The sequence below is a fragment of the Sapajus apella genome, unplaced genomic scaffold (assembly GCF_009761245.1).
Source record: "Sapajus apella isolate SASKATOON/1434 unplaced genomic scaffold, GSC_monkey_1.0 scaffold257, whole genome shotgun sequence".
NCBI lineage: Eukaryota > Metazoa > Chordata > Mammalia > Primates > Cebidae > Sapajus > Sapajus apella.
The window spans coordinates 140,523-165,148 of record NW_022437197.1 but is presented as its reverse complement, the minus strand read 5'-3'; the positions used below and the strand labels follow the sequence as shown (position 1 = coordinate 165,148).

The following is a 24,626-nucleotide window of genomic DNA, read 5'->3' as shown; positions in this document are numbered from 1 at the left end:
AACCTAGGAGGCGGAGGTTGCAGTAAGCTGTGATCACACCACTGTACTCCAGCCTGGGTGACAGAGCAAGACTCCGTCTCAAAAAAAAGTAGAAGAAAAAAAAATAAGCCCCTAATTAAAATCTACTTTTACAAGTCACTGGTGTCAGAGAAACGGTTTAAGAAGAAATCCCTTACTATTGGCAGATAAAGAATCATTTCCTTTCTCCTCGAAAATAAGAGGTGCATTCTTCTTCCAGCAGTCGCCTTGTAGCATACGTAAGTGAGACACTGTGGAGTCTAAACAGTGATAGGATGGAGGCTTTCCCTTGATTACATGCTTTTTGTTGTCTAGCTGTGTCATTTATGTTACAGTACCACATCCCAGCACCACCATCTCCAGCTAGACTTAATGAGAGTAAGTTTTATTATTTTCCATCTAATGAAACTTTGCTTGAGCCATTGCCTTGTATTTCAGTTTTGTTTGGGATATAACTTTAAAATGAGGCACCAAGGTACAAGTTGCATATTATAAGTTATTTTTATTGTGTAATCTCTGAAGGCAATCTTAAAAAATGTTCAGATAACAAACTAGTTTTTGATTATAGAAATTTTAAAATTATACTGTTATTTAGAATTGGCCATGCTTCTAACTGTAATTGTTTCTTTAATTAAGAAGGTTTAATAAATGAGTTTCATTTTTTGCATGGATGCCTGTATTTAACTGGGTTTCTTTGACTTGGCAGTAGACAAGTAAAATTCAGATTTTCTTTTTCTGCAGTCAGACTTACATACATTTATTCTCTTCTTTGAATTATGTAATGCTGAGTTACAGGGAAAATTGGTTAGGCAAGGTTCTTGTGAACCCAAGTTGTATTTCAGTTTTATAAATGAAATATCCTTACTTAGTTTGAATATCTGAACCTAGTTGGATTGGGAAACATTATTTTAAAGCAGGCATGATAAGTTATTTACCTTAAATAACTAAAAGTATATTGCTTTTTTCCTGTTTGAAATTACCAGTAGTTGTAGGAGTATAAGGCGCTTTACTGTTGATATGATTATAATGACAGATACTTGCGCATTTTCAGTGTCTTCAAGTAAGATAATTGACTTTAAGTTTTAGCAAGGAGAAAACCATTGAGGATATACCACTTTTCAGTTGTGAGTCCTGCCTTTGTTAGTCTCCTTGACAAACTGAATTTCCATTTTACGTTACAGTGTGGGTTTCAATTTGCCAAGCTTTATAAAGGATGCTGTTTCTTTTATTTTTTTCTTTAAGTGAATGTTTACCAGGTAATCTAGTTGACAAAGATTTGTTTCTTGTAACTTTGCATTTGCCAATTGTGTAATTTTTTAAAGGTATTGACTGGTTATTAATAGATTAATCTTCCTTAGAACTAGAAATGACCAGATCCAGCACTGTGCCCTTTTCTTTTTATAGATAAAGGAACTGAGACCCAGATAATATAAACTTACAAAGTGTACACTAGAACCGTCTGTTACTTCTTTATCTACCACAGGGCAGACTGTAAGTAAATAATTAAAATAACTGATTCGATTTGTGAATCAGAGCTCTCTTGAATTGATATAGTTGCTCATGTTAGATCTTTTGTGATAACAGTGATTGAAGTCCAAAGGTAATTGTTTAAAAAATTGTCATAAGAATTAGGCAGAAAGGGTAGTCTCATATGCCCAAGGTGGAGTAAAAGAGGGTAGAAATGATCAATTATTTTTCTTCTAATAATAGGAATCTGTATGATAGTTATTACTCACTTATTTGTATCACAACTCTCCCAAGTAGAAGGTAAACATTTTTGTGAAAGGTACCACCAGCATAAAATGCAGGAAAGAGGAAGAAAACTGATATCGAGTATGTCTTTATTCATCAATAAGGACACATGTATGTTATTGGTCACATCATTTTAATTGAATGGATATTTCATTATTTAACGAATTACGTATTGTTGGGCATACAAGTTTTTTTCCCCAGTTATTTTTTACAATTAAGAAGAGCTTTTTATTACCATTCTCGTACAGGCTTATTTAATTTGCCTGATTGTTTCTGTAGTAAACATTTCCAGAAGTAGAATTGCTGGGACAAAAAGGTCCACTCATTTTTTAAGGGTTTAGATAATACAATGCCAAAAGACTCTTCAGAAATGTACTAATTAACACCTTTCATCACAAGCGTAATTCTTGCCAAGCCTATGAGAAAAAAATATATAGTTTTTATTTCTTTTATTAGTGCAGTGGAGCACTATTTCTTTTGTTTTCTGATTTTGTGTTCCTTTTTTAAAGTTATGGTTTTGTTTACATACAACAAAATTCGCCTATTTGTGAATTTTGTATACAGTACAGTTTGACTAATTTTGGTAATTATATACAGTCATGGAACCACCACCACAATCAGAATGTTGAACAGGTCTTTTACCCTAAAAAGTTTCTTCCTTCTCCTTTGCAACTGGTCTCCTCTTCCATCTGCAGCCCCAGGGCAACCATTGATCTAGTTTCTGTCACTGTAGTTTTGTCTTGACAAAAGTCATTTTGTAGACATTCATATTTTCAAATAAATGACGTCTATAGTAAATAGTCTTTTGTGTTTGACTTTTTTTACTTAGCATAATGTTTTGAGATTCATCCGTTTTGTTTATTATTTTATTTATTTTGTAGTATTGAGTTGTATTCTATAATCTGGGTGTACCAACATTTATGTGTTCACTTCATTAGCATCTGGATTGTGCTGAAGTTTTGGCTTTTATGAATCATGCAGTTAGGAACGTTTGTGTGCGAGTTTTTACATAGCTCTTGGGTAAATACCTGTTTTTTACATTGCTTATTTTACATTTTATATTAAAATGAGCATTGCTTACTTTTTACATTGCTATTGGGTAAATACTTAGGAATGGAATTGCTTTACAAGTTACTGCCATACTGCTTTCCAAAGTGTCTGTACACTTGGTGTTCCTACCAGTAATGTAGGAGAGTTCAAGTTGCTCCAAATTCTCATGACCACTTATTATTTTCAGAATTTTTTTTTTTAAGCCATGAGCTCATGTTTTATTGGAATAGAGAAGCATGGCCATAATTATAATATAGTATGATTAGTGCTAAATATGTCAGTCTTTTTAAACCTAAGCCATGCTAATGGCTGTATGGTAGAATCTTCCTGTGGTTTTAATTTGCATTTATCTGACTAGTGATGTTGAATATATTTTTATGAGCTTATTGGCCATCTGCATAAAGTGTGCCAACCTTTTCCCCAGTTTTAATTGGATTGTTATTTATTCTGGATACAAGCCTTTGTCATGTAGGTGTTTTAAAATAGTATCTCCCATTTAGTGGCTTGCCTTTTCGTTTTCTTAACAGTGTATTTTGGAGAGCAAAAAATTTTTTATGAAGTTCATTTCATCTATTTGTTTTTTACTTTCATAGTTTTTGCTTCTTTGTGTTCTAAGAAATTTTTGCCTAACCCAAAGTCACAAACATTTTATCCAAATGATTTTTTTCCCTGAAAGTTTAATCAATTTTACCTTTTAAATTTAGTTTTACCCTGAAAGGGTAGCCTCATATGTCCATGGTGGACTAAAAGAAAGTAGAAATGATGAAATATTTTTCTTCTAGTAATAGAAATCTGGCCAACTTTGAACTTTGTTTATAGTGTGAGAGTAAAGGTCTTGAGTCATTTTTCTCCATGTGGATATCCCATTATTCCACCACCCTTGGTTTAAAAAGCAATCTTTTGTTTGGTTGAATTATCTTGGCCTTTGTTAAAATTACTTGACATGTAAGCATAGGTCTGTTTTTGGACTTTGTGTTCTGTTTTATTGACTGGTATGTCTGTCATTATGCCAGTACCACCACATACTGATTTCTGTAGCTTTATAATAAATGTTGAAATCAAGTAGTATAAATCATTCAACATTGCTCTTCAAAATTGTTTTACCTAGTCTAGTTCCTTTGCCTTTCCATACAAATTTTTTGATCCACTGTTGCTTTCTTCAAAAAGCATGCAGGATTTTGATGGGAATTGCATAGAATCTAAAGATCAATTTTGGGAGGTTTGCTGTTCGAACAGTATTGAGTCTTTTAAGCCGTGAACATGAATCCATGGACATGGTATATTTCTGTTTAATAAAGAACCTTGAGATCTACCCAATCATATGCTGTCTATAAGATATACACTTTAAACAAAAGATATAGATAGGTTAAAAGTAAATAAATGAAAAAGAATATACCATGTAAGCATAGGAAGGGTAGAATTAGGTTGGTCCTTTATTTAGGTTGGCGCTAATTTCTCTTTGCAATGTTTGATATTTCTCAGTGTACAGGTCTTGAACATCTTTCATTAAATTTATTTGTGAGTATTTTTTTGTGCTTTTTTTGTAAACAAAGTTGGGGTTTTTACTCATCTTTATCTTCTAATTATTCAAAGCTGGTATGTAGAGATACAGCTGAATTTTGTAGATCAACCTTATACCATGGAACTTTGCTGCTTTCATTTATTAGCTCTAGAAGCTCTTTGTAGGTTTCTTAGGATTTGCTACATGTATGATTTTATCATCTCTCAGTCAGGACATTTTGAGCTTGTCCTTTCTCATCTATATGTCATATATGTATTTTCTTGTTTACTTACTTTTTTTTCACTATTGGCTAGGGACTCAGTGTACATGCACTTTTATAATTGCTGTTTTCCTGATAAATTACCCTTATATATGTATAAAATGTCTCTGTTTCTTGTATGAATTTTATCTTGCGATCTGTTTTATCTGACTCTAATATAACCATTCTAGCCCTCCTATGCTTACATGGTATATTCTTTTTCATTTATTTTTAACCTATCTATATCTTTTGTTTAAAGTGTATCTCTTATAGATAGCATAAGATTGGGTATTGTTTCTTTGTCCACTGTGATAGTCTCTGCCTTTTAATTGGAATTTTAGTTTATTAATCTTTAATGTAATTAGTGATATATAGTGAGGTTTGGGTTTACCATTTTGTTGTTGTTTTCTGTTGTCACCTGCTTATTGTTTTTATGTTCCTCTTTTTTAGCCCTCTCACTTTTGGATCATTTAAGATATATTTTTATTGAGATGGAAAGCTTATATTTGCTAATCTTTTTCAGTAATCTCTAGACATCTACTGACAGTAATTGCTTTAGTAAAACATTTTTAGTATATTGTTGACTTATATTAAAATAGTTTTTACCCCCTGGAGCTAGAAATATTTCATGCATTTGGAATATTTCTGATTTCTGAGGGATGTGATGAGGTTGCAAAAGAAATTTAGCAGACTTAGAAAGCCTAATGTATAAAATTTCATTTATTATAGAGCCTGGCTTGCCTTTTTTCTTTGTACTTTCTTACATGAGACAGAAGTTTACTTCAGGGGGGCATCAGCTTTGTCTTATTCCTCTATATGATGTAGTATCAAGTAATGGCTAGTTAAATGCCCCATACAGGTTTGTGGAAAGAAGAAATGGTTTGCAGATCGCTCTTATGTCTGTCTTTCTGCTATAAAGCAAATCACAGCATTTGTGTAGAGCAACTCTGCAATTTCTAACAATCTTTTGGTAGTAATTATCCCTTTCTATATATTTCCTTTCATTCTTGTGAGGGAGAAAAATGGTTAAAAAAAAAAAAGTTTAAGAATGGTAGAGGGAAGTTTTATTTTGTTATATGTGATTCCTATTCTGTTTCTCGCAATTTTATATACAGTATTTAATATGCTATCTGAGAGCAACAAATTTGAATGAATTCTGCAGATTGTTCTCTGGAAGTACAGCAGAAGTTCCATAAGCCAGCCACTGTTGGTATTAGACATTGCATGCATATTTACCATGAATTAAAATCTTTTTGCATTCAAACTTTCTAAGAGTGTTCTTTACCCTTTTATCTGAATTTTGGAGCTTTCATAATGTGAAAATTTTTGTGTGAAGGTTGTATTCATCCATATATATTTGTGTGTGTATGTGTGTGTGTATATATTTTATATATAGCAATAAAAATTGCTGTATATAAACAGTCATTTTTGCTTTATCAAAGTGGGGCCAAGTCAGTGGAAGATAGGGGCTGGGGTTTGTTTTCTTTTTGAGACAGAGTCTCGCTCTGTCACCCAGGTTGGAGTGCAGTGGCATGATCTTGGCTCACCGCAACCTCCGCCTCCCAGGTTCAGGCACTTCTCCTGCCTCAGCCTCCTGAGTAGCTGGGATTACAGGTGTGTGCCACCATGCCCAGCTAATTTTTGTATTTTTAGTAGAGATGAGGTTTCACCATGTTGGTCAGGCTGGTCTTTAAGTCCTGATCTCGTGATCCACCCACCTTGGCCTCCCAAAGTGCTTTAGTTGTATTTGACTTAGTAGCCTTCCATTATTCAGGTGGTTTCCTGTTAGGTGTTCAATTCCTCAGTAAGATGCCAGGCTGCAGACTATTTTCTTGTATTCAGCCACATTCTCCATGACTGTTTCTGATTGCTACCTTGAATCTTCACCTTGATTTAAAGTTTCTGCTACAGCTGAAGGGAAAGGAAACAGGTACCTTTTTTCACTCAGCAGTGTCTTTTAAATTTATATCCCAAAGGAGGATTAAATATCCTCCTAATCATGTAATATACACCTGAAATTCTAGCTGTAGTATAACAGGTGGCTTCTTTAACATGGCTAATGAGCTGTAGCAGAAGAAAATGTATAATGTATGCCTCTTTATCTGAGATTTCACAGTTTGTGTACCAGTTCTTTTTTTTTTAAACTGGTAGTATAAAATCTTAAAAATTGTTGTTTGATCCAAAGACTGGTGTGCTTCAGATATAAATCTGTAATGGTGTTTTCATCTCCTTCCTCCAGTTAACTGGCTCTTCAAATGGGAAAACATGGATTCTTTTTCAGAGGTTGATGATGTCATTTGTTAGTAAAAAATTGATTTGGGAAAACGTAAGTTTCATTCATCAGATAAACCCCTGTCAGGTGTTTGAACAACCAGTTATTTCCCCTACCACTTTTTAACTGAGTTATAAAGAAGACCTGGTGATTCACTCATAGGTTGGCCACAGAAGAAAGCCTTTCTTATCTCTTGCTAGCAGCTTTTGAGCCCACCCCCATTTCTCCAGGTGGATCTGGAGCAGACATTGTTAGCTAATGATGATCACTTTTCTCATTTAGAGTCATTCTGCTTCCTGTATCATGCCAGCAGGCATCAGTACCCAAAGCCAAGGCCATATTCCTGTGTCAGACTACCAACATATAAAGAAAATTTTGTCTACCATGTTTGATGTTCCTATTGTGAATGATTTATTTAATTTCCGTTATTGCTCTATTTGCCATAATTAAAAATCAGGAGTAAATTGCTGTATTTGTCCCATTTTTCCAAGTATGTTTCCCAAAACTTTATTCTTCATCTAAAGCATCCATATTATAGTTGGAGAGCCTAACATGAAATAGATAGAATAATGATTTGAGTACCTCACTGTACTTATTTTATTGAAAACATGCCTCAGGCAACATTAATTTCTTTTTAGCTTTCAGAACAATTTTGCATATTCAGAACTTATTATCTTCAACTAAATTCTTTTATGCAGTGTGCTTTATTTATATGAACACAATAGCATTTCAGTTTATATTGCCATTTTATAATCATTTCAACATATATAATGAAAATACATAAAATATTTATCCTAGAACTTCTTTTGTCAAATTGAGGTATATCTTATATACTCTTCTTATACGCCAGCAGATATACTCCTTATAACGGAAAAACAAGGGGAAAAATCTGATAAATGCGTAAAAACTGATAAATGCAAGAACTATATACCAGAACACTTGAATAGTATACAATATCTCACTAAGAGAAATTAAGTTCAAATAAACAAAACTTTAATTGCTCTCAGTAATGTAATAAGATAAATTTTTAGGAGAATGAAATGGAAGTAGTAGGCCTGTCCACAGATCTGCATACACACACAGTGTTTTAAATGCACAGATTTAAATACACACAATTTTGTAGTAAATACTTTCAACAAAAATTTTACATATAGCATCCTCAGATAATAGTGCAATAAAATTAGAAATGAATAAGAAAACAGCAGGTTTTCAACCAAATGAAAAAGAGAAATACATACTACAATAAAACTATAATACTTGAAAGACATTAAAAATTCCCATCACCAAATTATCCAGCTCATGAGGCTGGCATAGCTTAACTCATAATTTTGTTCAACTCTACATGCCAATTCCACAAGAATAAATAGAGTATATATAGTGGACTGATTAACCCCAAAAGAACCTAAGAAAAGAACAGTGTAAGGATAGACAAAATTAAGATGAAAACTACTGAAATGGATAATTAAATTTTTAACTTTAGATACTAGACTACAAAAATTAAAAAACACTCCACAACTAGGTATTTTGAATACACTAGTTGCAATAGGAAGCACAAGAAAATTTGATGGGATCACTAGTGAGCATTTTTCAATATGTAATATGTATATCGTAGAAATAGCTACTAAGCCAGGTGTGGTGCCTCACACCTGTAATCCCAGCAGTTTGGGAGGCTTAGGGGGGCAGATCACCTGAGGTCAGGAGTTTCAGACCAGCCTGGCCAACATGGTGGAACCCTGTCTCTATGAAAAATACAAAAATTAGCTGGTTGAGGTGGCGGGCACCTATAATACCAGCTACTCAGGAGGCTGAGGCAGGAGAATCCCTTGAACCCATGAGGTAGAGGTTGCAGTAAGACAAGACCGTGCCATTGTACTCCAGCGTGGACAACAAGAGTGAAATTCTGTTTGGAAAAAAGAAAAAAGCTACTAAACACTGAAGTAAATTAAAAGTTACCCAGTTTATTTTTAGAGGCAGGTATGGTACCTGCTAAGTTCAGAACATAAGATTGAAGGCAGTCTTGTTGATTAATATAGATGAAAAAAACTCTAAGAATAATGTAAATAGAACACATATAAAAAGGTATTTAACAATTAAAAGTAATATTCACCACGACCAAGTGAGATTTAGTATAAAAATTCAAGATTGGTTTAGTGTAAGTCAGACTATTAATACAATCATTTCATTACTAGGAAAAATAGTAAAATCAATTTAAAACAATGTTCATTGACCTGGGATGGGATACTGTTCTAGGCACTGGAGGGACACAAAGAGACATATATCAATAGAATCCCTGTGCTCTCAAGGGTTTATAATCCAGTAAATTTAAAAAGACGATTAGTGGAAATCATGATATCCCCCAAATATTTTAAAATATCCTAAAAATACCTCATAAAAATTAACAGGCTGGACGCAGTCCCTCACTCCTATAATCCCAGCACTTTGGGAGGCCAAGGTGGGTGGATCACTGAGGTCAGGAGTTTGAGACCAGCCTAGCCAGCATGGTGAAACCTCCTCTCTACCAAAAATACAAAAAAAAAAGCCTGAGGTGGTGATATACGCCTGTAGTCCCAGCTACTCAGGAAGCAGCAGAATCGCTTGAACCCGGGAGGCAGAGACTGGTGAGCCGAGATCGTACCACTGTGTTCCAGCCTGGGCAACAGAGTTGGGACTCTGTCTTTTTTTAAAAAAAAAAAAAAAAACAAACATTCCTGACAACCCAAAATGTATAAAGGAAATATAAGATTTTTTCATATATATTTGTAACTAAAATTTAACATTAGTCAAAAGGAAAAAGTAAAGGCATCTTTTATTAAAAAATAAAATAGTGCTGCCTCTTATCAAACGTCAGCTTGTATGAAAGTTAAAAGGTACAGATATATGCAAGAAGGAAATTAAACTATCAGAATTCAAATGATTGTTATATATCTAGACAATCTGAAAAATTAAGCAGTATAATAGTTGAATTTAGAAAAGTTGCAAATTTTAAGTTAACAAAAGTAATGCATGTTGCTGTATTTTAACAATAGATAATATAGCAACAAATACCTGTTTACAATGGCACACATAAAATGCTTTAACATAATGTTCTGTGTATATGTGAATAATAAAATTTTAATAGCAAGTATGAAATAAGTTTGAATAAATGGAAAATTGTACCCTGGCTAATGGGAATGCCAGATGTATTAAAATTCCATGCTTACTATATTAATTACTAGATTTATTATTTATCCAAGATACTAATATAATATCTTCAGAAGCTTTGACACCAGCAGCAATGTTATTTGAGCGTCTCAATTTCCCACCCCAGACATAGGGAATCAATCGGTATTTTAAGATTTCCAGGTGATTCCTGTTTGTTTAAATAAGTGGTTAATATGTGACCTATTTATATGAATGGAAAAACTATCAAAGCGGAAGGGAGGAAACTGTACAGAATAAAATCAGAATAGAGCCTAGAATATTGTAAACAGCTGATATTTCGTGGTGATGATTTTTTGTTCTAACAGCTTTATTGAGGCATAATTTATATACTATAACATTTACCCATCATCAGTATGTAATTCAATACCTTTTAATTTATCGTGTTATACAGTCATCGCTACCACCCAATTTTAGAATATTTTAATCACGCCAAAGACTTGCTCATTAATAGTAACCCACTCCCAATCCCAGGCAACCACTGAAATGTTTTGTCTCTATATGTTTGTTTTTTCAAGAATTTCTTATTAGTGATATACTATATTATGGAGTCTTTTGTGTTTAGCTTCTTTCACTTAGCATAATGTTTTTGAAGTTTATCCATGTGTTAATAAGTAATTGTTCTGTTGTATAGATGTATCGTAGTTTGTTTATGCATTCACTAGGTAATGTATTTAACACTTTCCAGTTTTTTTACTATTGTGAATAATGCTGCTACGAATATTTACATATAAGTCTTTGCATGGACATAAGTTTTCATTTCCCCTGTGTAGACACCTAAGAGTGGAGTTGCAGGGTCATGGTAAGTTTATGTTTAACTTTTAAGATGCAGCCAAACTGTTTTCCGAAGTAAATGTACCATTGTACAGTCTTACCAGTAATGTAAAAAGGTTCCAATTTTGATTGGGATTACATTGAATCTATAAGTCACTATGAGGAGAATTGTCATTGAGTTTTCTATTCCATGAAGTGTTCCCTTATTTAAATCTTCTCTAATTTATTGTTTTGTAGTTGGCATTGTATGTCTTATGCTTCTTTTCAAAATTTATTCCCTAAGTATTTTATTCTTTATGATTCTGTTATGAATGGAATTGTTTTCTTAAGTTCATCTTTAGATTATTTATTGCTGGAGTATATATCTTGGAATATTTTCATTTGGATATCATTTTTGCAGGATAGAATCTTTTCAGTTGGATACTGAATTTTTGCTTTCTCTACTAAAATGGCATTCCACTGCCTTCTGTCTTCCATTATTTCTGATGAGAAGGCAGTCATTTATCATATTGTTATTTTTCTCTTGCTGTTTTGGAGTTTTTCTTTGACTTGAAGCAATGTTTGACTGTGAAGTGTCTAGGTGTGGTTCTCTGTGTCTGTCCTACTTGTTTTGTTTTGTTTTTATAACTTTTTGGATCTGTAGATTATTTTTTCATCATTTGGATATATTTCAACCATTATTTATTTTTCTTCAAATACTTGTTCTGCCTCTTTCTTGCTCCTTTCCTCCTGATATTTCCATTGCACACATGTTGGCACCCTCAGTGTTATTGCATAGGTCTCTGAGGTTTTGTTCATTTTCTCAAACTTTTTCCTTCATTTCTAACATGTACTTTTCAAATCTAGAATTTGATTTTGTCCTATTTTTGTAGTTTCTACTTCTGTGTTGATATGCCCTGTTTGTTGAGTCATTGTCACTATATTTTTCTTTAATTACTTAAACATGGTCTCCTTTAATTCTTTGCACATTTATGATAGCTAGTTTGGAAGTCTTTTTCTGAATAGGACATATGGACCTACTCAGAAACAATTATTGTTTGTTCTTTTTTTTTTTTTTTTTTTTTTTTTTTTTTTTTTAGACAGAGTCTCACTCTATTGGTCAGGCTGGAGTGCAGTGGCATGATCTCAGCTCATCAGCTCACTGCAACCTCTGCCTCCTGGGTTCAAGCAACTCTCCTGCCTCCGTCTCCCAAATAACTGGGATTACAGATGCACACCACCATGCCTGGCTAAAGTTAATTTTTAGTATAGATGGCGCTTTACCATGTTGGCCAGGCTGGTCTTGAACTCCTGATCTCAGGTCATCTGCCCACCTTGGCTTCCCAAAGTGCTGGGATTACAGGCGTGAGCCACTGCCCCTGTCCAGAAACAGTGTTTATTGACTGCTTTTTTCCCCTCAGTATGGGCCACATTTTCCTGTTTCTTCACATGTCATGGAATACTTTTGCTAAAAACTGGACGTTTTAGCTGTTGTAGCATAATAGCTCTGGTTCTGATTTTCCTCACCCCTGATGTTTGTCATTATTGTTGCTATGTATATTTGCTTATTCTTAAATGACAGGTGCAGACTTGATGTGCAGAATCTCTCTCCCCACTGGGGTGCAGCCAGCTCAGGTCTCTGCTCAATTTTGTTTGGTTTTTTAATTTTTATTTTAATTTTTAGCCTAGCTTTCTTGGAGTCCTGCTTGTGTCTGTATAGCTGAGTAGTCAGCTATTGGTTAAAGGTTATGCTCAAGCATCTTGAGCTAATAAGGCTTATACCTTTTTGGCTGTGTGTGTGTGAGTGTGTGTGTGTGTGTGTGTGTGTGTGTGTGTGTGTATGTTGGGAGGGCATCCAGTTTTCAACTATGCCCAGCTTTTATTTTCTGCTGAGCCCTCTCAGTTTTTCCTCACATGCAGGAAGCCTCTCAGTCAGCGAGAGATGTATGGAATGTTTAGGCTGTCTCTGGTCTCCTCTGGGCATGTATTCAGCCATCAATTAGCCAGGAATGTCTGGGGAGTTTAGCCCCCTCTGTGGCTCTCTCATTTCCGGAATCTCCTTGTTAAATTTCTGGATTTCTGAAAGTCTACCCTTCTCAACCAGGACAGCAACCTTTGGATAGCAGAGCTATAGGCTTTCTCTGTTCCTTTCTAGTTGAGTTTAATGCTTTGACCTCTCAATGCTACTGGGTGTGGGTTTTTTTGCCCTCCCCTTCAAATCATGTTAGCTCCCTGAGACAGCCAATCTGCTAGGGTTTGTAGCCAGCCTTGCCCAGTAACTATTACATGTACTGGTGCTTGGGGAGGGTATGGCAGGGGTGGGGTAAGAAGCAGCCCCAAGCTGTGACTCCCACTATTCTTACACAAATTTCAGCAGTTTTTTTGTAAAAACACTTGTCATTTGACTTTGGACATTTTCTGGAGTCCCAAAATGGCTGTTTTTTATACTTTTGTGTGGTTTTATAGTTGTTTTGAGGGGAAAGGATTTGCTGACCTCTTCAGTTTGCCACAGCTGGAAGTCCTGCCTCCTGTTTTGTTTTGTTTTGTAATATTTTTGGTTTTGGTTATTTTTAATTAGGCTAACTAATTAAAAACCTGAAGCACATCTGTATATTGTAGCTGCTTCAGCATTTTGCTTCACAATGGAAGAAGTTAGGAGATTGTGATTAGCTTAGGGGTGGGACATGGTCCCAAATTTACTGACAGCACTTTCCTGTGGAATGCTTCCTAATAACCTGTTCTTGTGTAATGATGAAGAAAAATGTTTATTTTTTTTAAGCAAGCAGATTCCTTTGGAATTCTATCACAACATAAAAAAGACAGTATACTCCTCTCTACAGAATGAATTTGTGGCACGGGGAAGGAAGTGACGACGTTCTTTGGGCTGGTACAGATGTATATCTATATGAAAAATAATGGAAAGACTCATCCTTTTAAAAAGTTACTCATTATACAGATTTAAGCTAAAATACTTTTCTTGTGCTAGAAAATTAAGCTGGACAGTTTGCCTTTTTAATAAAACCTTTCTAATTATTTAGTGACAAATATACACAAAATAAGATGTATAACTCAGTGATGTATCACAAAGTGCATGCCTCTGTAACCACTGTTCACATGAGATGTAGGACATCACCTGCACCCAGAAATCCCTGGTGCTCTCTGGATCCAGACCCCAAAAAAGGGTTCTTGGATCTCACACAAGAAAACATTCGGGGCAAGTCCATACAGTAAAGTGAAAGCAAGTTTATTTAGAAAGTAAAGGAATAAAAGAGTGGCTGCTCCCAAGGCAGAGCAGCCCCAAGGGCTGCTGATTGCCCATTTTTATGATTATTTCTTGATTTTATGCTAAGCAAAGGATGGATTATTTATGCCTCCCCTTTTTAGGGCATAAAGGGCAGCTTCCTGATGTTGCCTTGGCATTTGTAAACTGTCATGGTGCTGGTGGGAGTGTCTCTTAGCATGTTAATGCATTATCATTAGCATATAATGAGCAATGAGGGCCACCAGAGGTCACTCTCATCACCATCTTGGTTTTGGTGGATTTTAGCCGGCTGCTATACTGCAGCCTGTTTTACCAGCAAGGTCTTTATGACTTGTATCTTGTGCTGACCTCCTATTGCATCCTGTGACTTAGAATGCCTTAACATCCTAGGAATGCAGCCCAGTAGGTTTCAGCTTCATTTTACCCAACTCCTATTCAAGATGGAGTTGCTCTGGTTCAAATGCCTCTGACACTCTACCACCATTGTCCTCTTCTTCTAAGACAATCACTTTCCTAACTTTTATGCTAGCAACTTCCTTTCTCAACAGTTTCTATCTCTTAAGTGTGCATCCTAAACATTATAGTTTAGCTTTGCTTGTATTTTTAATATTATGGAAATGATATATTTTGGTATGTATTTATTGTGACTGGTTTCTTTTGTTCAAAATTATGTTTGTAAGATTTATCTATGTTGTTGCATACAGCAGTAGTTCATTTTAATTGCTGGAGAGTATTCCATTGTTTGAATATACTGCAATTTACATATTGTATATTATATATTGAACATTCTGTTTGTAGATATTTAAGTTATTTCCAGTTTTAAGGGATTACTAATGTTGCTGCTCTGAATATGCTTGCTTGTGTCTTAATGTATAGATATGCATATTCCTTTTGGTTATATACCTAGGAGTCAAATTGCCAGATCATAGGGTATATATATTTTTGACTTAATAGATAATTCCAACTTGTTCTCCAAAGTGATTATAACAATTTACCCTCCTAAACTATAAGAATTTCCATTGCACTCCATCTTAACAAAGCATTTGCTGTTGATAGGCTTTTAAAAAATTGACTTGTAGGAGTTCTGTATACATCTAGATAAGAGCTCTTCGTTCCTTGTAAGTGTTGCAAGCATCTTCTCCTATGGGACTTGCATTTTTACTCTCTTAACAATGTATAGATATGAAAAGATGTTCTTGATTTTAAAGTAGTCAAATATATCAATTTTTTTCCAGTGTGATTAGTGCATTTTGTGTCTGATTGAAGAAATCTTTCCCTGCCTTAATATCATATTCTTTTATGTGTTGTCTTCTAAAAGCTATGTGATTTTGCTTTTCACGTTTATATCTACGTCCTACCTGGAATTCATTTTTGTGTATAGTGTGAAGTAGGTGTAGAGGTTCATCTTATTTTTCCATGTGGATATTTAGTGGTTCCAGTAACATAGATTGAAAAGATATTGTATCTGGCAGGGTTCGATCAGGAGAAAGAAACCACACCAGTTATTTAAACAGAGTTTAATATGGAAAAAATGTTAATTAGGTATAAAGTTATTAAGTAGGTAACTAAAAATGGAAGAAGAGAACACTAAGATCTCAAAAGTGTCAGTTTCCACCACACAGCAAGAAGAAGAAAAGGAAGAGGTTGGAATTATTAAAATTTAGAACCCTGTGATGTCTGAGGAGAGGATACTGGCTCACTGGTGCTGGTATCTGGAATGGAAGATGCAGTGAGGCTAGTTCTGCAAATGTTGGCAGAGCTATAAACTGGATTCAGCTACTGCTGTAAGAATCTACTATTGCCGGGAGTGAAGAAGTATTGCTGGCATGTCACAGAAACAAGAAACAGACAGGAAGCCCATAGGAGGAGCAAGTCCCTTCTTCCTCCTCCAGCCTTGTAGTCTTCCTTTACAACTTTCTGTTGCCAGAGCAAAACATGGAGCCAGTTGGCAAAACCAAAATGTGATTTGTAGAGTTTAGCCCCAGCATTATAGAGCAGTGTTTAGCCAGATGGGCTTGAAGCTGAGAGAGAGCGGCTTAATAACAGACACAACCTTCCTGTCTCCACTGCTCTGCAGAGCCAACTTTTTGATAAGTCAAGTGTACATATAGGTGATAGTCTATTTTTAGATTATATTTCTATTTCCTCTGTCTATCCTTGTACCAAAATTACACTATGTAAATTACTATAGCTTTATTATGTCTTCATATCTAGTAGAGCAATTTTTCAAAACCAACCTATTCTTCTTCAAGTGTTTAGCTGTCCTTAGCACACTTGATCTTTCCTTTTTTTTTTTTTTTTTTTTTTAGATGGAGACCTGCTGTCACCCAGGTTGGAGCGCAGTGATGCAATCTCAACTCACTGCAACCTCCACCTTCTGGGTTCAAGCAGTTCTCCTGCCTCAGCCTCCCAAGTAGCTGGGATTATAGGCGGCCACCACCACACCCAGCTAATTTTTTTGTACTTTAGTAGTGACATGGGGTTTCACTATGTTGACCAGGCTGGTTTCAAACTCCTGACCAAAGTGATCCACATGCCTTGGCCTCCCAAAGTGCTAGGATTACAGCCTCTGCGCTTGAGCAGCACACTTGAATTTATAGAAAAACTAAAACGGCTTCATCTAGTCTCACAAAAAGGAAACTGTGTGGTTTTGATTGGATTTCACTCAATCTATAAATCAGTTTGGGGAGAATTTAAAATTTTACAATGTTAAGTCTTCTAATCCGTGAATATGATACATCTTTCCATTTATTCTTTAATTTTGCACTGTAATATTTTTAAAACGTCTCGTATAGCATCTGTTAGCTTTAATCCCAGCTATTCCATATTTTTAATATTATAAATAGTATTTTTTATAAATTTCATTTTTATTTTGAAAATTTCAAAGTTACATTATTTTCCTTACTTTTGTATAATTAGACCCCATTATACCTACTACCTAGATTGAATAATTAACAAGATTTGCTTCATTTGTTTCAACTATCTTTTTTTATTATTGTTGCTGAAGTATTTTTAAACAAATCCTGGCTCTCATGTCATTTCACCTGTTTATATTTATAAGTATGCGTCTCTAGAAAATATGGGCATTTTATTTATAACTAATTCTAAGCCATATTCACATTTCTTCTTTTGCCTTTTTTTAAATTTTTATTTTATGTACAAAGAGCCAATGTGGTTTCTTTCATTGGGTGGATACCTTGGATAATTCATTCAATAAAGATCATTTAGTCCAACTGAATGAAACCTATATCCTTCATGTACTGATGGAAACACTGGCAGCACCTATTGAGGCCATATTTCAGGATCAGACCGTGTGGGTTTGAGCAGACACAACAACAGTGAGAAAGAACCCTGGCTGAATTTTCGTGGTGGCTCCAGTGGAGCTGCTGGTGACCCATCCTGCTTTCAGGAGTGCAACCAGGCAAAGGGCCTCTTTTATTTGAAAACTGTTTTGTTTTTTACTATTGATATATTCAATTTGATTTTAACTTCAAGCATATTGTTCACATTTTGTATTAATTATTAAAATATTAGTTTAGCCATTACAATATTAAAGTATGCTCTATGACAATTCAGAACAAAGTTTTTTTCTGATGTGAACTTTATTTCTAAACTCATTAATATTTTTGACGTCTGCAAAGCCTCAGTTACAAACCTACCATGTGAATAAACGGTCTTTTTCTTTCAAGTGTTTTCTGTGCTTATAAACCTAATGTACAACAAAAATTGCCACTTATCAAATTTAAATTTTTTTCTAGTCCTCTAGTGTTCCTATAACTGAACGAACACATATCTTTCAGGTAGTCATCAGTGGGATTTAAAGCAAGTGCATTTTTGTGTGACATAGTTTTAGTTTTACATGCCTTTGGTGTACATGCCTCTTGCCTAGACAAAGTTGTTAAAATGCAAGAGAGAGATGTAGTTGTGAATTATTTTCCTTTGTGACTTTGCACAGAAACCTTTCTTTCATTCCTTTAACTGATTTTCCTCCCCATGCAGTATTCATAGGTCTGTTTCTAAGTGAGGACTGTGGCTAGTGGGCCATGAAAACTTCCTAGACTTGGCAGACTGGGCTATGTCATGTTCACCCTCTAACATGAGAAAATCCAGCATGGCGGTTTTCCTGCAGGCAGTTCAGACTCCTCGTAGAGATATTTAACGGTGACTCAGGAGGAAGAGTCTCTGTATCTCCCCAGCATCTATAGTATGGATGGAACTAATTAATTCAGGGTCTAAAGAACAAGTAAGTACTCCCAAGACCACAAGAATTAGCATAAAATGATTTTCAGCTGCAGTTTAACTTACCCAGCATATTGGTGGGGACTGAAGGGGTCTTATGAGTTAGGTTTCACTCGCTAGTACTAAGTACTTGAAATAAATAATGACAGCCATTGGATGGCTTACCTTCTCCTTACCCTTCCGCCATTATCAGCACCTTCAGGTGTCTCACTGCAGATCAGAATGTCCTAGTGCTGTCTTATCTGCTGAGATCTTTGCAGTGTTTACTTCATTAAACACAGAGTTAGAGGATGTTTAAGTTCTTATCTAACTCTTTCAGTCAAATATAGATATTTTGCTGCTCTTGACGACTAATGTTAGGAGGATATGAAGAAAAGAATGAACTGTTTCACAGCTTTGGTTGAGCTATTGTATAAGGCCCTTTTTCTTTGTAAAATAAATTAGCAAATTTGTGATCATTTTATATATTCTGACAAAATGGGAAAGGATCTCTTTCTTATGCATACAGCTAACTCAACAATTACCAAACTTGGATAAACAAAACAAACAACTTAGAAAAGAATTTGGCTAATAGGATACATTAAATATAGAAAATGAGAATCTGTTTTTTATTTATGCATTTTGGGTGGGGGAAGTGAGACCTAGAAAGATTTCTTCTAAATTGTTTACAACTCTATAAATATGATGAGTACACACAGATTATAGCCTGTTAAAATTCTAGTTAGACCAGTGAGAAATAAAACTGTTTCTTCTGTAATTTATTACATAAATTTCTTGTGTATCCTTGAACATATAACAAGGACCAAGGTACCTATAGGATACATTTCCTAGACTTGTCCAAAATTTTGCCTTATTTTGCTATTTTTTTCTGAAGCAGAATTAATCTAAATGCAAGTAAAAATAAGGAAATGAATTTCAAAATAAATGTAAAGGCAATAATCTAAATCTTTAGAGTCTAGTTAGGAGGTCCTATTACTGAGATGTGTACTGCATTGGTATAGTTGACATAGTAATTGTAGTATGTATAGCAAGAAATGGAGGATTACTGATTACAGCTTTACGTGAATAGAAGAACCTGATTTTTTAAAACCAAGTCAAAACACTCTTTTTATTGTAAGTTATTTATTTGCTTTGAATAGCTAAAAACATGTATCAGAAACATGAACTTTAAAACTGCTAAAACATGGGGGATTCTTTACATAGAAAAACATAATTTCTTGGAGATTCTTGCTGACTTAAAGATGTTTTAAATGACATTTTAGTGCCTGAGAAAGTATTCCCAATAATAAGTTTCACTTTTGTTTCATTACAACTTTGCTGCTTGTCAGTAATTTAAGCAGATTTGTGACAATGTTCAGTTTTCTGGGATTAAGAAAACTCAACAGAATGACCTCAACAGATCTAAAATGCTTCCTGTTTTGTTATCGTACTCTTTGGATGAACTCTGTGTCTCTCTGAATAATGACTTGTGGATTCTTCCGGCTTTTTGAAAAACAGTTGAATTTGTGGGTACAAAGAAGTTTTGATAAACTCTGGACAGATATAAGAAAGGATTTTTTCTCAAGACCCTTAAAACTATTTTTAACATGCTGTTTAAAGTATTAATTTAAAACTTAGGAAATAAACTCCTATCAGTATAACTTGGCTGTTTAAATGACAGAAGTACTGTTTTATTTAAGGCATCCAGTGTTTAGCAGAGAAAGCAACTGCTTTCAGAATTGTAGGCATTAAGGATGGCTCCTTTTTTCTGAAATGAAGAAAGTTGTCCTTAATGTTGTTCATTATTTCTACAGCTGGAGCTTCATTAGCAAGTGCAGTTAGAATAACCATCATATTGCAGCAGCAGAGAAACTAAGCGCCGCAAACCTTTGAGTAACAAAGAAAATAAAAAGAATTCCTGTATAACATGTTCCACACTTATCTGTGTTCAGTGGTACTGTTTGTGCTGAACCAAAGCATCTGCTACCTCAAGTTAAGAGAGAACAAACTCAACATGACGTGAAATTACTGCACTGCCATTCACATTCATTAGAGTTAGATTGTTACCAGCCACAGGCATGACTGGCTTTTGTATGAATAATAAAATAAAATGCTGCTTTGTGAATTTTACCTTAAAACATTATAAGACACAGTACTCACCTTGAGCCTGTGTCAAGTATTGTCAGGAGTAGGTTTATCTCCTTTAGTGGCTTTTCTCACCATAATAGTGACCAGTAAGAAGTAGTCAGAAGTTAGGAAGAAGTATTGTATGAAGCCTTTGGAAAGGGCATGGTGTTAAATCAATTTACCTTATGTTTAGAAACTAATATTTATCGTGCCAGGCCAACTGTTAAAAATATTAAAATTGCTGAATTGTCATTTGGCAACCATCGTCGCAATTGATTCAGGCAAAAATCGTGAATGGATGCTAAAGTTAATGGGTCAAAGTTCAATGAGAAATAGGATATTAATACAGTTACAAAGGAAAAAAAAATAGTAACTTTATAGTGGAGTAACCTGGCAGACACCTCATTCAAGTGATGAAAGTTATCAGTAATGGGACATATTGACATTATGTGCCTCCTGAGATGATGCACTGAGAAGGCATCAGTTCCTTTGTTGTTTATATCAAAAATGAGTAATCTGAATCTATTCATGAGAAAACACCAAACCCAAATTAAGGACTAGTCTTCAAAGTAACCAGCCTGGTCTGTATATTTCAAAAATGGCAGTCATGAAAGACGTGCCAAGTAACTTCTAGCTTAGAGAAGACCAAAGAGATGTGACAGTTGAATACAATGTGTGATCTGAAGTTTTCCCTTTTCCGTATTTCATTGATGTTTTTCTCTCCTATTAGCTAAATACTGAAGTAGTACATTTAAACAAAAAAAAGTGCTTCAAACTAATAGTCTGAATATATCAGTATATCAGTGTCCCCTCCGATTTTCTAGTTTATGTGGATTTTAATCAGTATTGCAGATTTGGGTTGGGGTGTGTGTGTGTGTAAGTGTAATACAGACAGGGCCTCACTTTGTGGCCAAGGCTGGTCTCAAACTCTTGGCCTCAAGTGATCCTCCTGTCTCAGCCTCCCAAAGTACTGGGATTAAATTAACAGGTGTGAGCCACTGCGCCCTGCCTAGGTAGTATTTTTTAAGCAACAGTCATGAATGTTAGGTCTCCTGGCCTACTTGAGTTATATATGAAGCTACTGAAACTCAAAAATGTTAATACTTAATTGCCTGTAGTCCCAGCTACTCAGAAAGGCTGAGGCAGGAAGACTGCCTGAGCCCAAGATTTCCAGGCTACAGTGAGCTATGATTGTACCACTGCACTCCAGCCTGGGTAACAGTGAGACCCTGTCTCTAAAAAATAATAATAATAAGTAGATAATAATTGTTTTATCAAAATTTCAGCCAGTAGAAGAAAATGAAGTCATCGTGTTTTTTAAAAATACTAGAATACTTAATAGAAATAGCACCATGTTGAGGAAAAAAATGCTGGAATACATCATTTCAGCATTTCATGAGCACTTAGAAAAGGAAGTAGTGATCACTAAAATGAATCCATAAAGAAGTTTGATACGGTTTTTAGACAGATACATAGATACTAGGAATTTTTATTTTCGGGAAAGCAATTTGATGAGTGTCTGATTTCCTTATGGACGGGATGAAGAAATTGAGTGTAGTTCATAGAATGAGTAATCAAATATCCATACTCAAGGTGAATGATTGGATGATAGTCTTGTTGATGATTTCTAGTATGATATCTGTTGCAGAGATCTACTCTCAGTCCTGTTCTAAACGTTATAACTTGAAAAGAGGCATTAATGTCACATGGATCAATTTTTTTTTTTTTAATACACAATCTTGCTGTATTGCCCAGGCTGTTCTCAAATTCCTGGTCTCAGGCAATCCTCCTGCCTTGGCCTCCCAAAGTGCTGGGAACCCAGGCGTAAGCCACTGAGCCCAACCTCAAATTTTAAAATGACACAAATTTAGGAGGAATAAATACTTAGAGCATTGGATGATCAGAACAGGGGCTGAATGATAATAGCTGAGAATGTTAGGCGTGAATTTAGCTTAAAAAATTGAACAGGAATAAATTCTACCAGAACAACCAATCTTACTATGACGGGTAGAAGGAAAAAAAAAGCTCTAGGTTAATTCATGGAAAGTCAATTTGCCAAATGACCAGTTGGCCATGTATACTCAATTTATTGATATTTCTTTTCTTTTCTTTTTTTCTTTTCTTTTCCTTTCTTTTCCTTTCCTTTCCTTTCCTTTCCTTTCCTTTCCTTTCCTTTCCTTTCCTTTCCTTTCCTTTCTTTTCCTTTCCTTTTTTTTTTTCTGTGAGACGGAGTCTCACTCTGTCATCCAGGCTGGAGTGCAGTGGTGCAATCTTGGCCCATTGTAACCGCCACCTCCTGGTTCAGGTGATTCTCATACCCCAGCCTTCCAAGTAGCTGGGATTACAGGCACCCACCACCACACCCAGCTAATTTTTGTATTTTTAGTAGAGACAGGGTTTCACCGTGTTGGCAGCCTGGCCTCAGGTGATCCACCCACCTCGGCCTCCCAAAGTGCTGGGATTATAGGCGTGAGCCAGGGAGCCCGGCCTGATATTTCTTTTAACGCTTTGGTTAATATGTATCAACTGGGTCCAGGCAGAAAAACAGAAACTGCACTCCTATTTCAAACGTAGGGAAATGTAATACAGGAAATTGGTTATATAGGTGTTAGAAGGCTAAAAGAGAGGAAAGAAAAGTGGGGGGGCACAATTATTAAAGAAATAGTAACTGCAAGAAGCAACTACCGCACTAAGAGCTGGGAAATAAAAGGGATGAGGTTATCATTACTTGGGAGCTAGAGGGATCCCTAAGCTGGCACTCAGACTTCCAAGGAGGGGACATTGTTCAGCTGCTGCTTATATTGAAGTCTGTATTACTAAAAGATGTTCATATACGTAAGAAACCAAAATATTTAAATTGTGTTTGAACATGTCTTCCCTCTCAAATGTAGTTCTGAAAATAAAGCATAAAATTGATTTGACTTTGATCAGATTAGTGATCTATGCTGATTCTGTATGTTTGCTTTTTTCCCATTCTTAAACTGGCTTTCTCACTAATACCTCTCCTACCTCAGATGTATTAAGTGACCTCTCAGAAAGAGTAAGTGTTTATGGAAATTTAGACAGGGATTTTTTTTTTTTTTTCCATTAAGCATGGAAGATGAGTTGGGTGACCAAACATCTCTTTAATTTTAGGTGTGTACTCTTTTATCTTTCTTACTGATACCTTAAGCTTCATTAAGCAGATAATGTTGAGTGTTTTAAGATAAAGATATTGTCATGATCTGAAATATTGGAAAACAAGGTGTGGAATGATTTCTCTGTCTTTTTTTCCCTCTTCCCCAAATATTACTTCTTTAGGTCAGTAACAGATCCAAGAGATGGAAAGAGAGTAGCGCTCAAAAAGATGCCCAACGTCTTCCAGAATCTGGTCTCTTGCAAAAGGGTCTTCCGGGAATTGAAGATGTTGTGTTTTTTTAAGCATGATAATGTAAGTGAAATTGGTATTTGGGGAAAACTATTTTCTAAGCCTCCTGCATTGAATTAGTAAAGAGCAAACAAGAGTTTAAAAGGACACCTATAAGTAAAATTTGGAAATTGACTACAGTTTTATGCCAAACTGAAAAGCAATAAGCGCAACGGTGAGGTTATAGGTGAATACTTATCGATAGGCTTCTAATTCATACATTCTTACTAAAAGAGGTGTGCACACACAAAAAGTTTTCTAAGCTGTAGTCTTTCAGTGCTTTGCTTTCCTTTCATATATACTCTTTATGTCTCTCTATGACTGTCTTAAATTTTTACTATTGAGATGAGTGGTTTTCACCCTTAGCAGCGTATTAGACTCACCTGGGTAGTATATTTTATGAGCATTTTATTTCAAGGTTTGAAAATTACACTGTGAATTGTATGACATGCATAAGTTCTAAATTCCCAATCAGGAAACATTGAACCTATTAAGTTTCACATTGGCTTCTGAATTGTGGTGTGTACTCTCATTTGCCAATCTGAATGTCTTTTTTAATTCTAAGACTACAAGCTACTAAATATGTTTAAAGCCCACAGAAAAGGAGCATGTATTTGTAGGGAAAATAGGTTATTAATAGAAAGAAACCACAACCACAATTTTTATTGAGGGGCTTAGAAACCTGAGACAAAGTAGACCCTTTTTGTGACTGAACAAAGAGCAACTGTAAGTGAATTCTAAGATTGATTGATTGACAGATAAATATTGATCGATGCAAAGCCAATATTGATATTTAGCTGAGGAATAATA

General features: G+C 35.1%; 1 protein-coding gene across 2 annotated transcripts in view; it reads left to right on the top strand.

Moving 5' to 3' along the window:
• Positions 1-24,626, top strand: part of NLK (nemo like kinase) — a 157,761-nt gene that overhangs the window by 59,092 nt on the left and 74,043 nt on the right. For both annotated transcript variants that reach the window (XM_032271871.1, XM_032271870.1), the window contains exon 2: positions 23,711-23,840. In XM_032271871.1, coding sequence (XP_032127762.1) covers positions 23,711-23,840 — 130 coding nt within the window. The remainder of the gene's footprint in view (positions 1-23,710; positions 23,841-24,626) is intronic.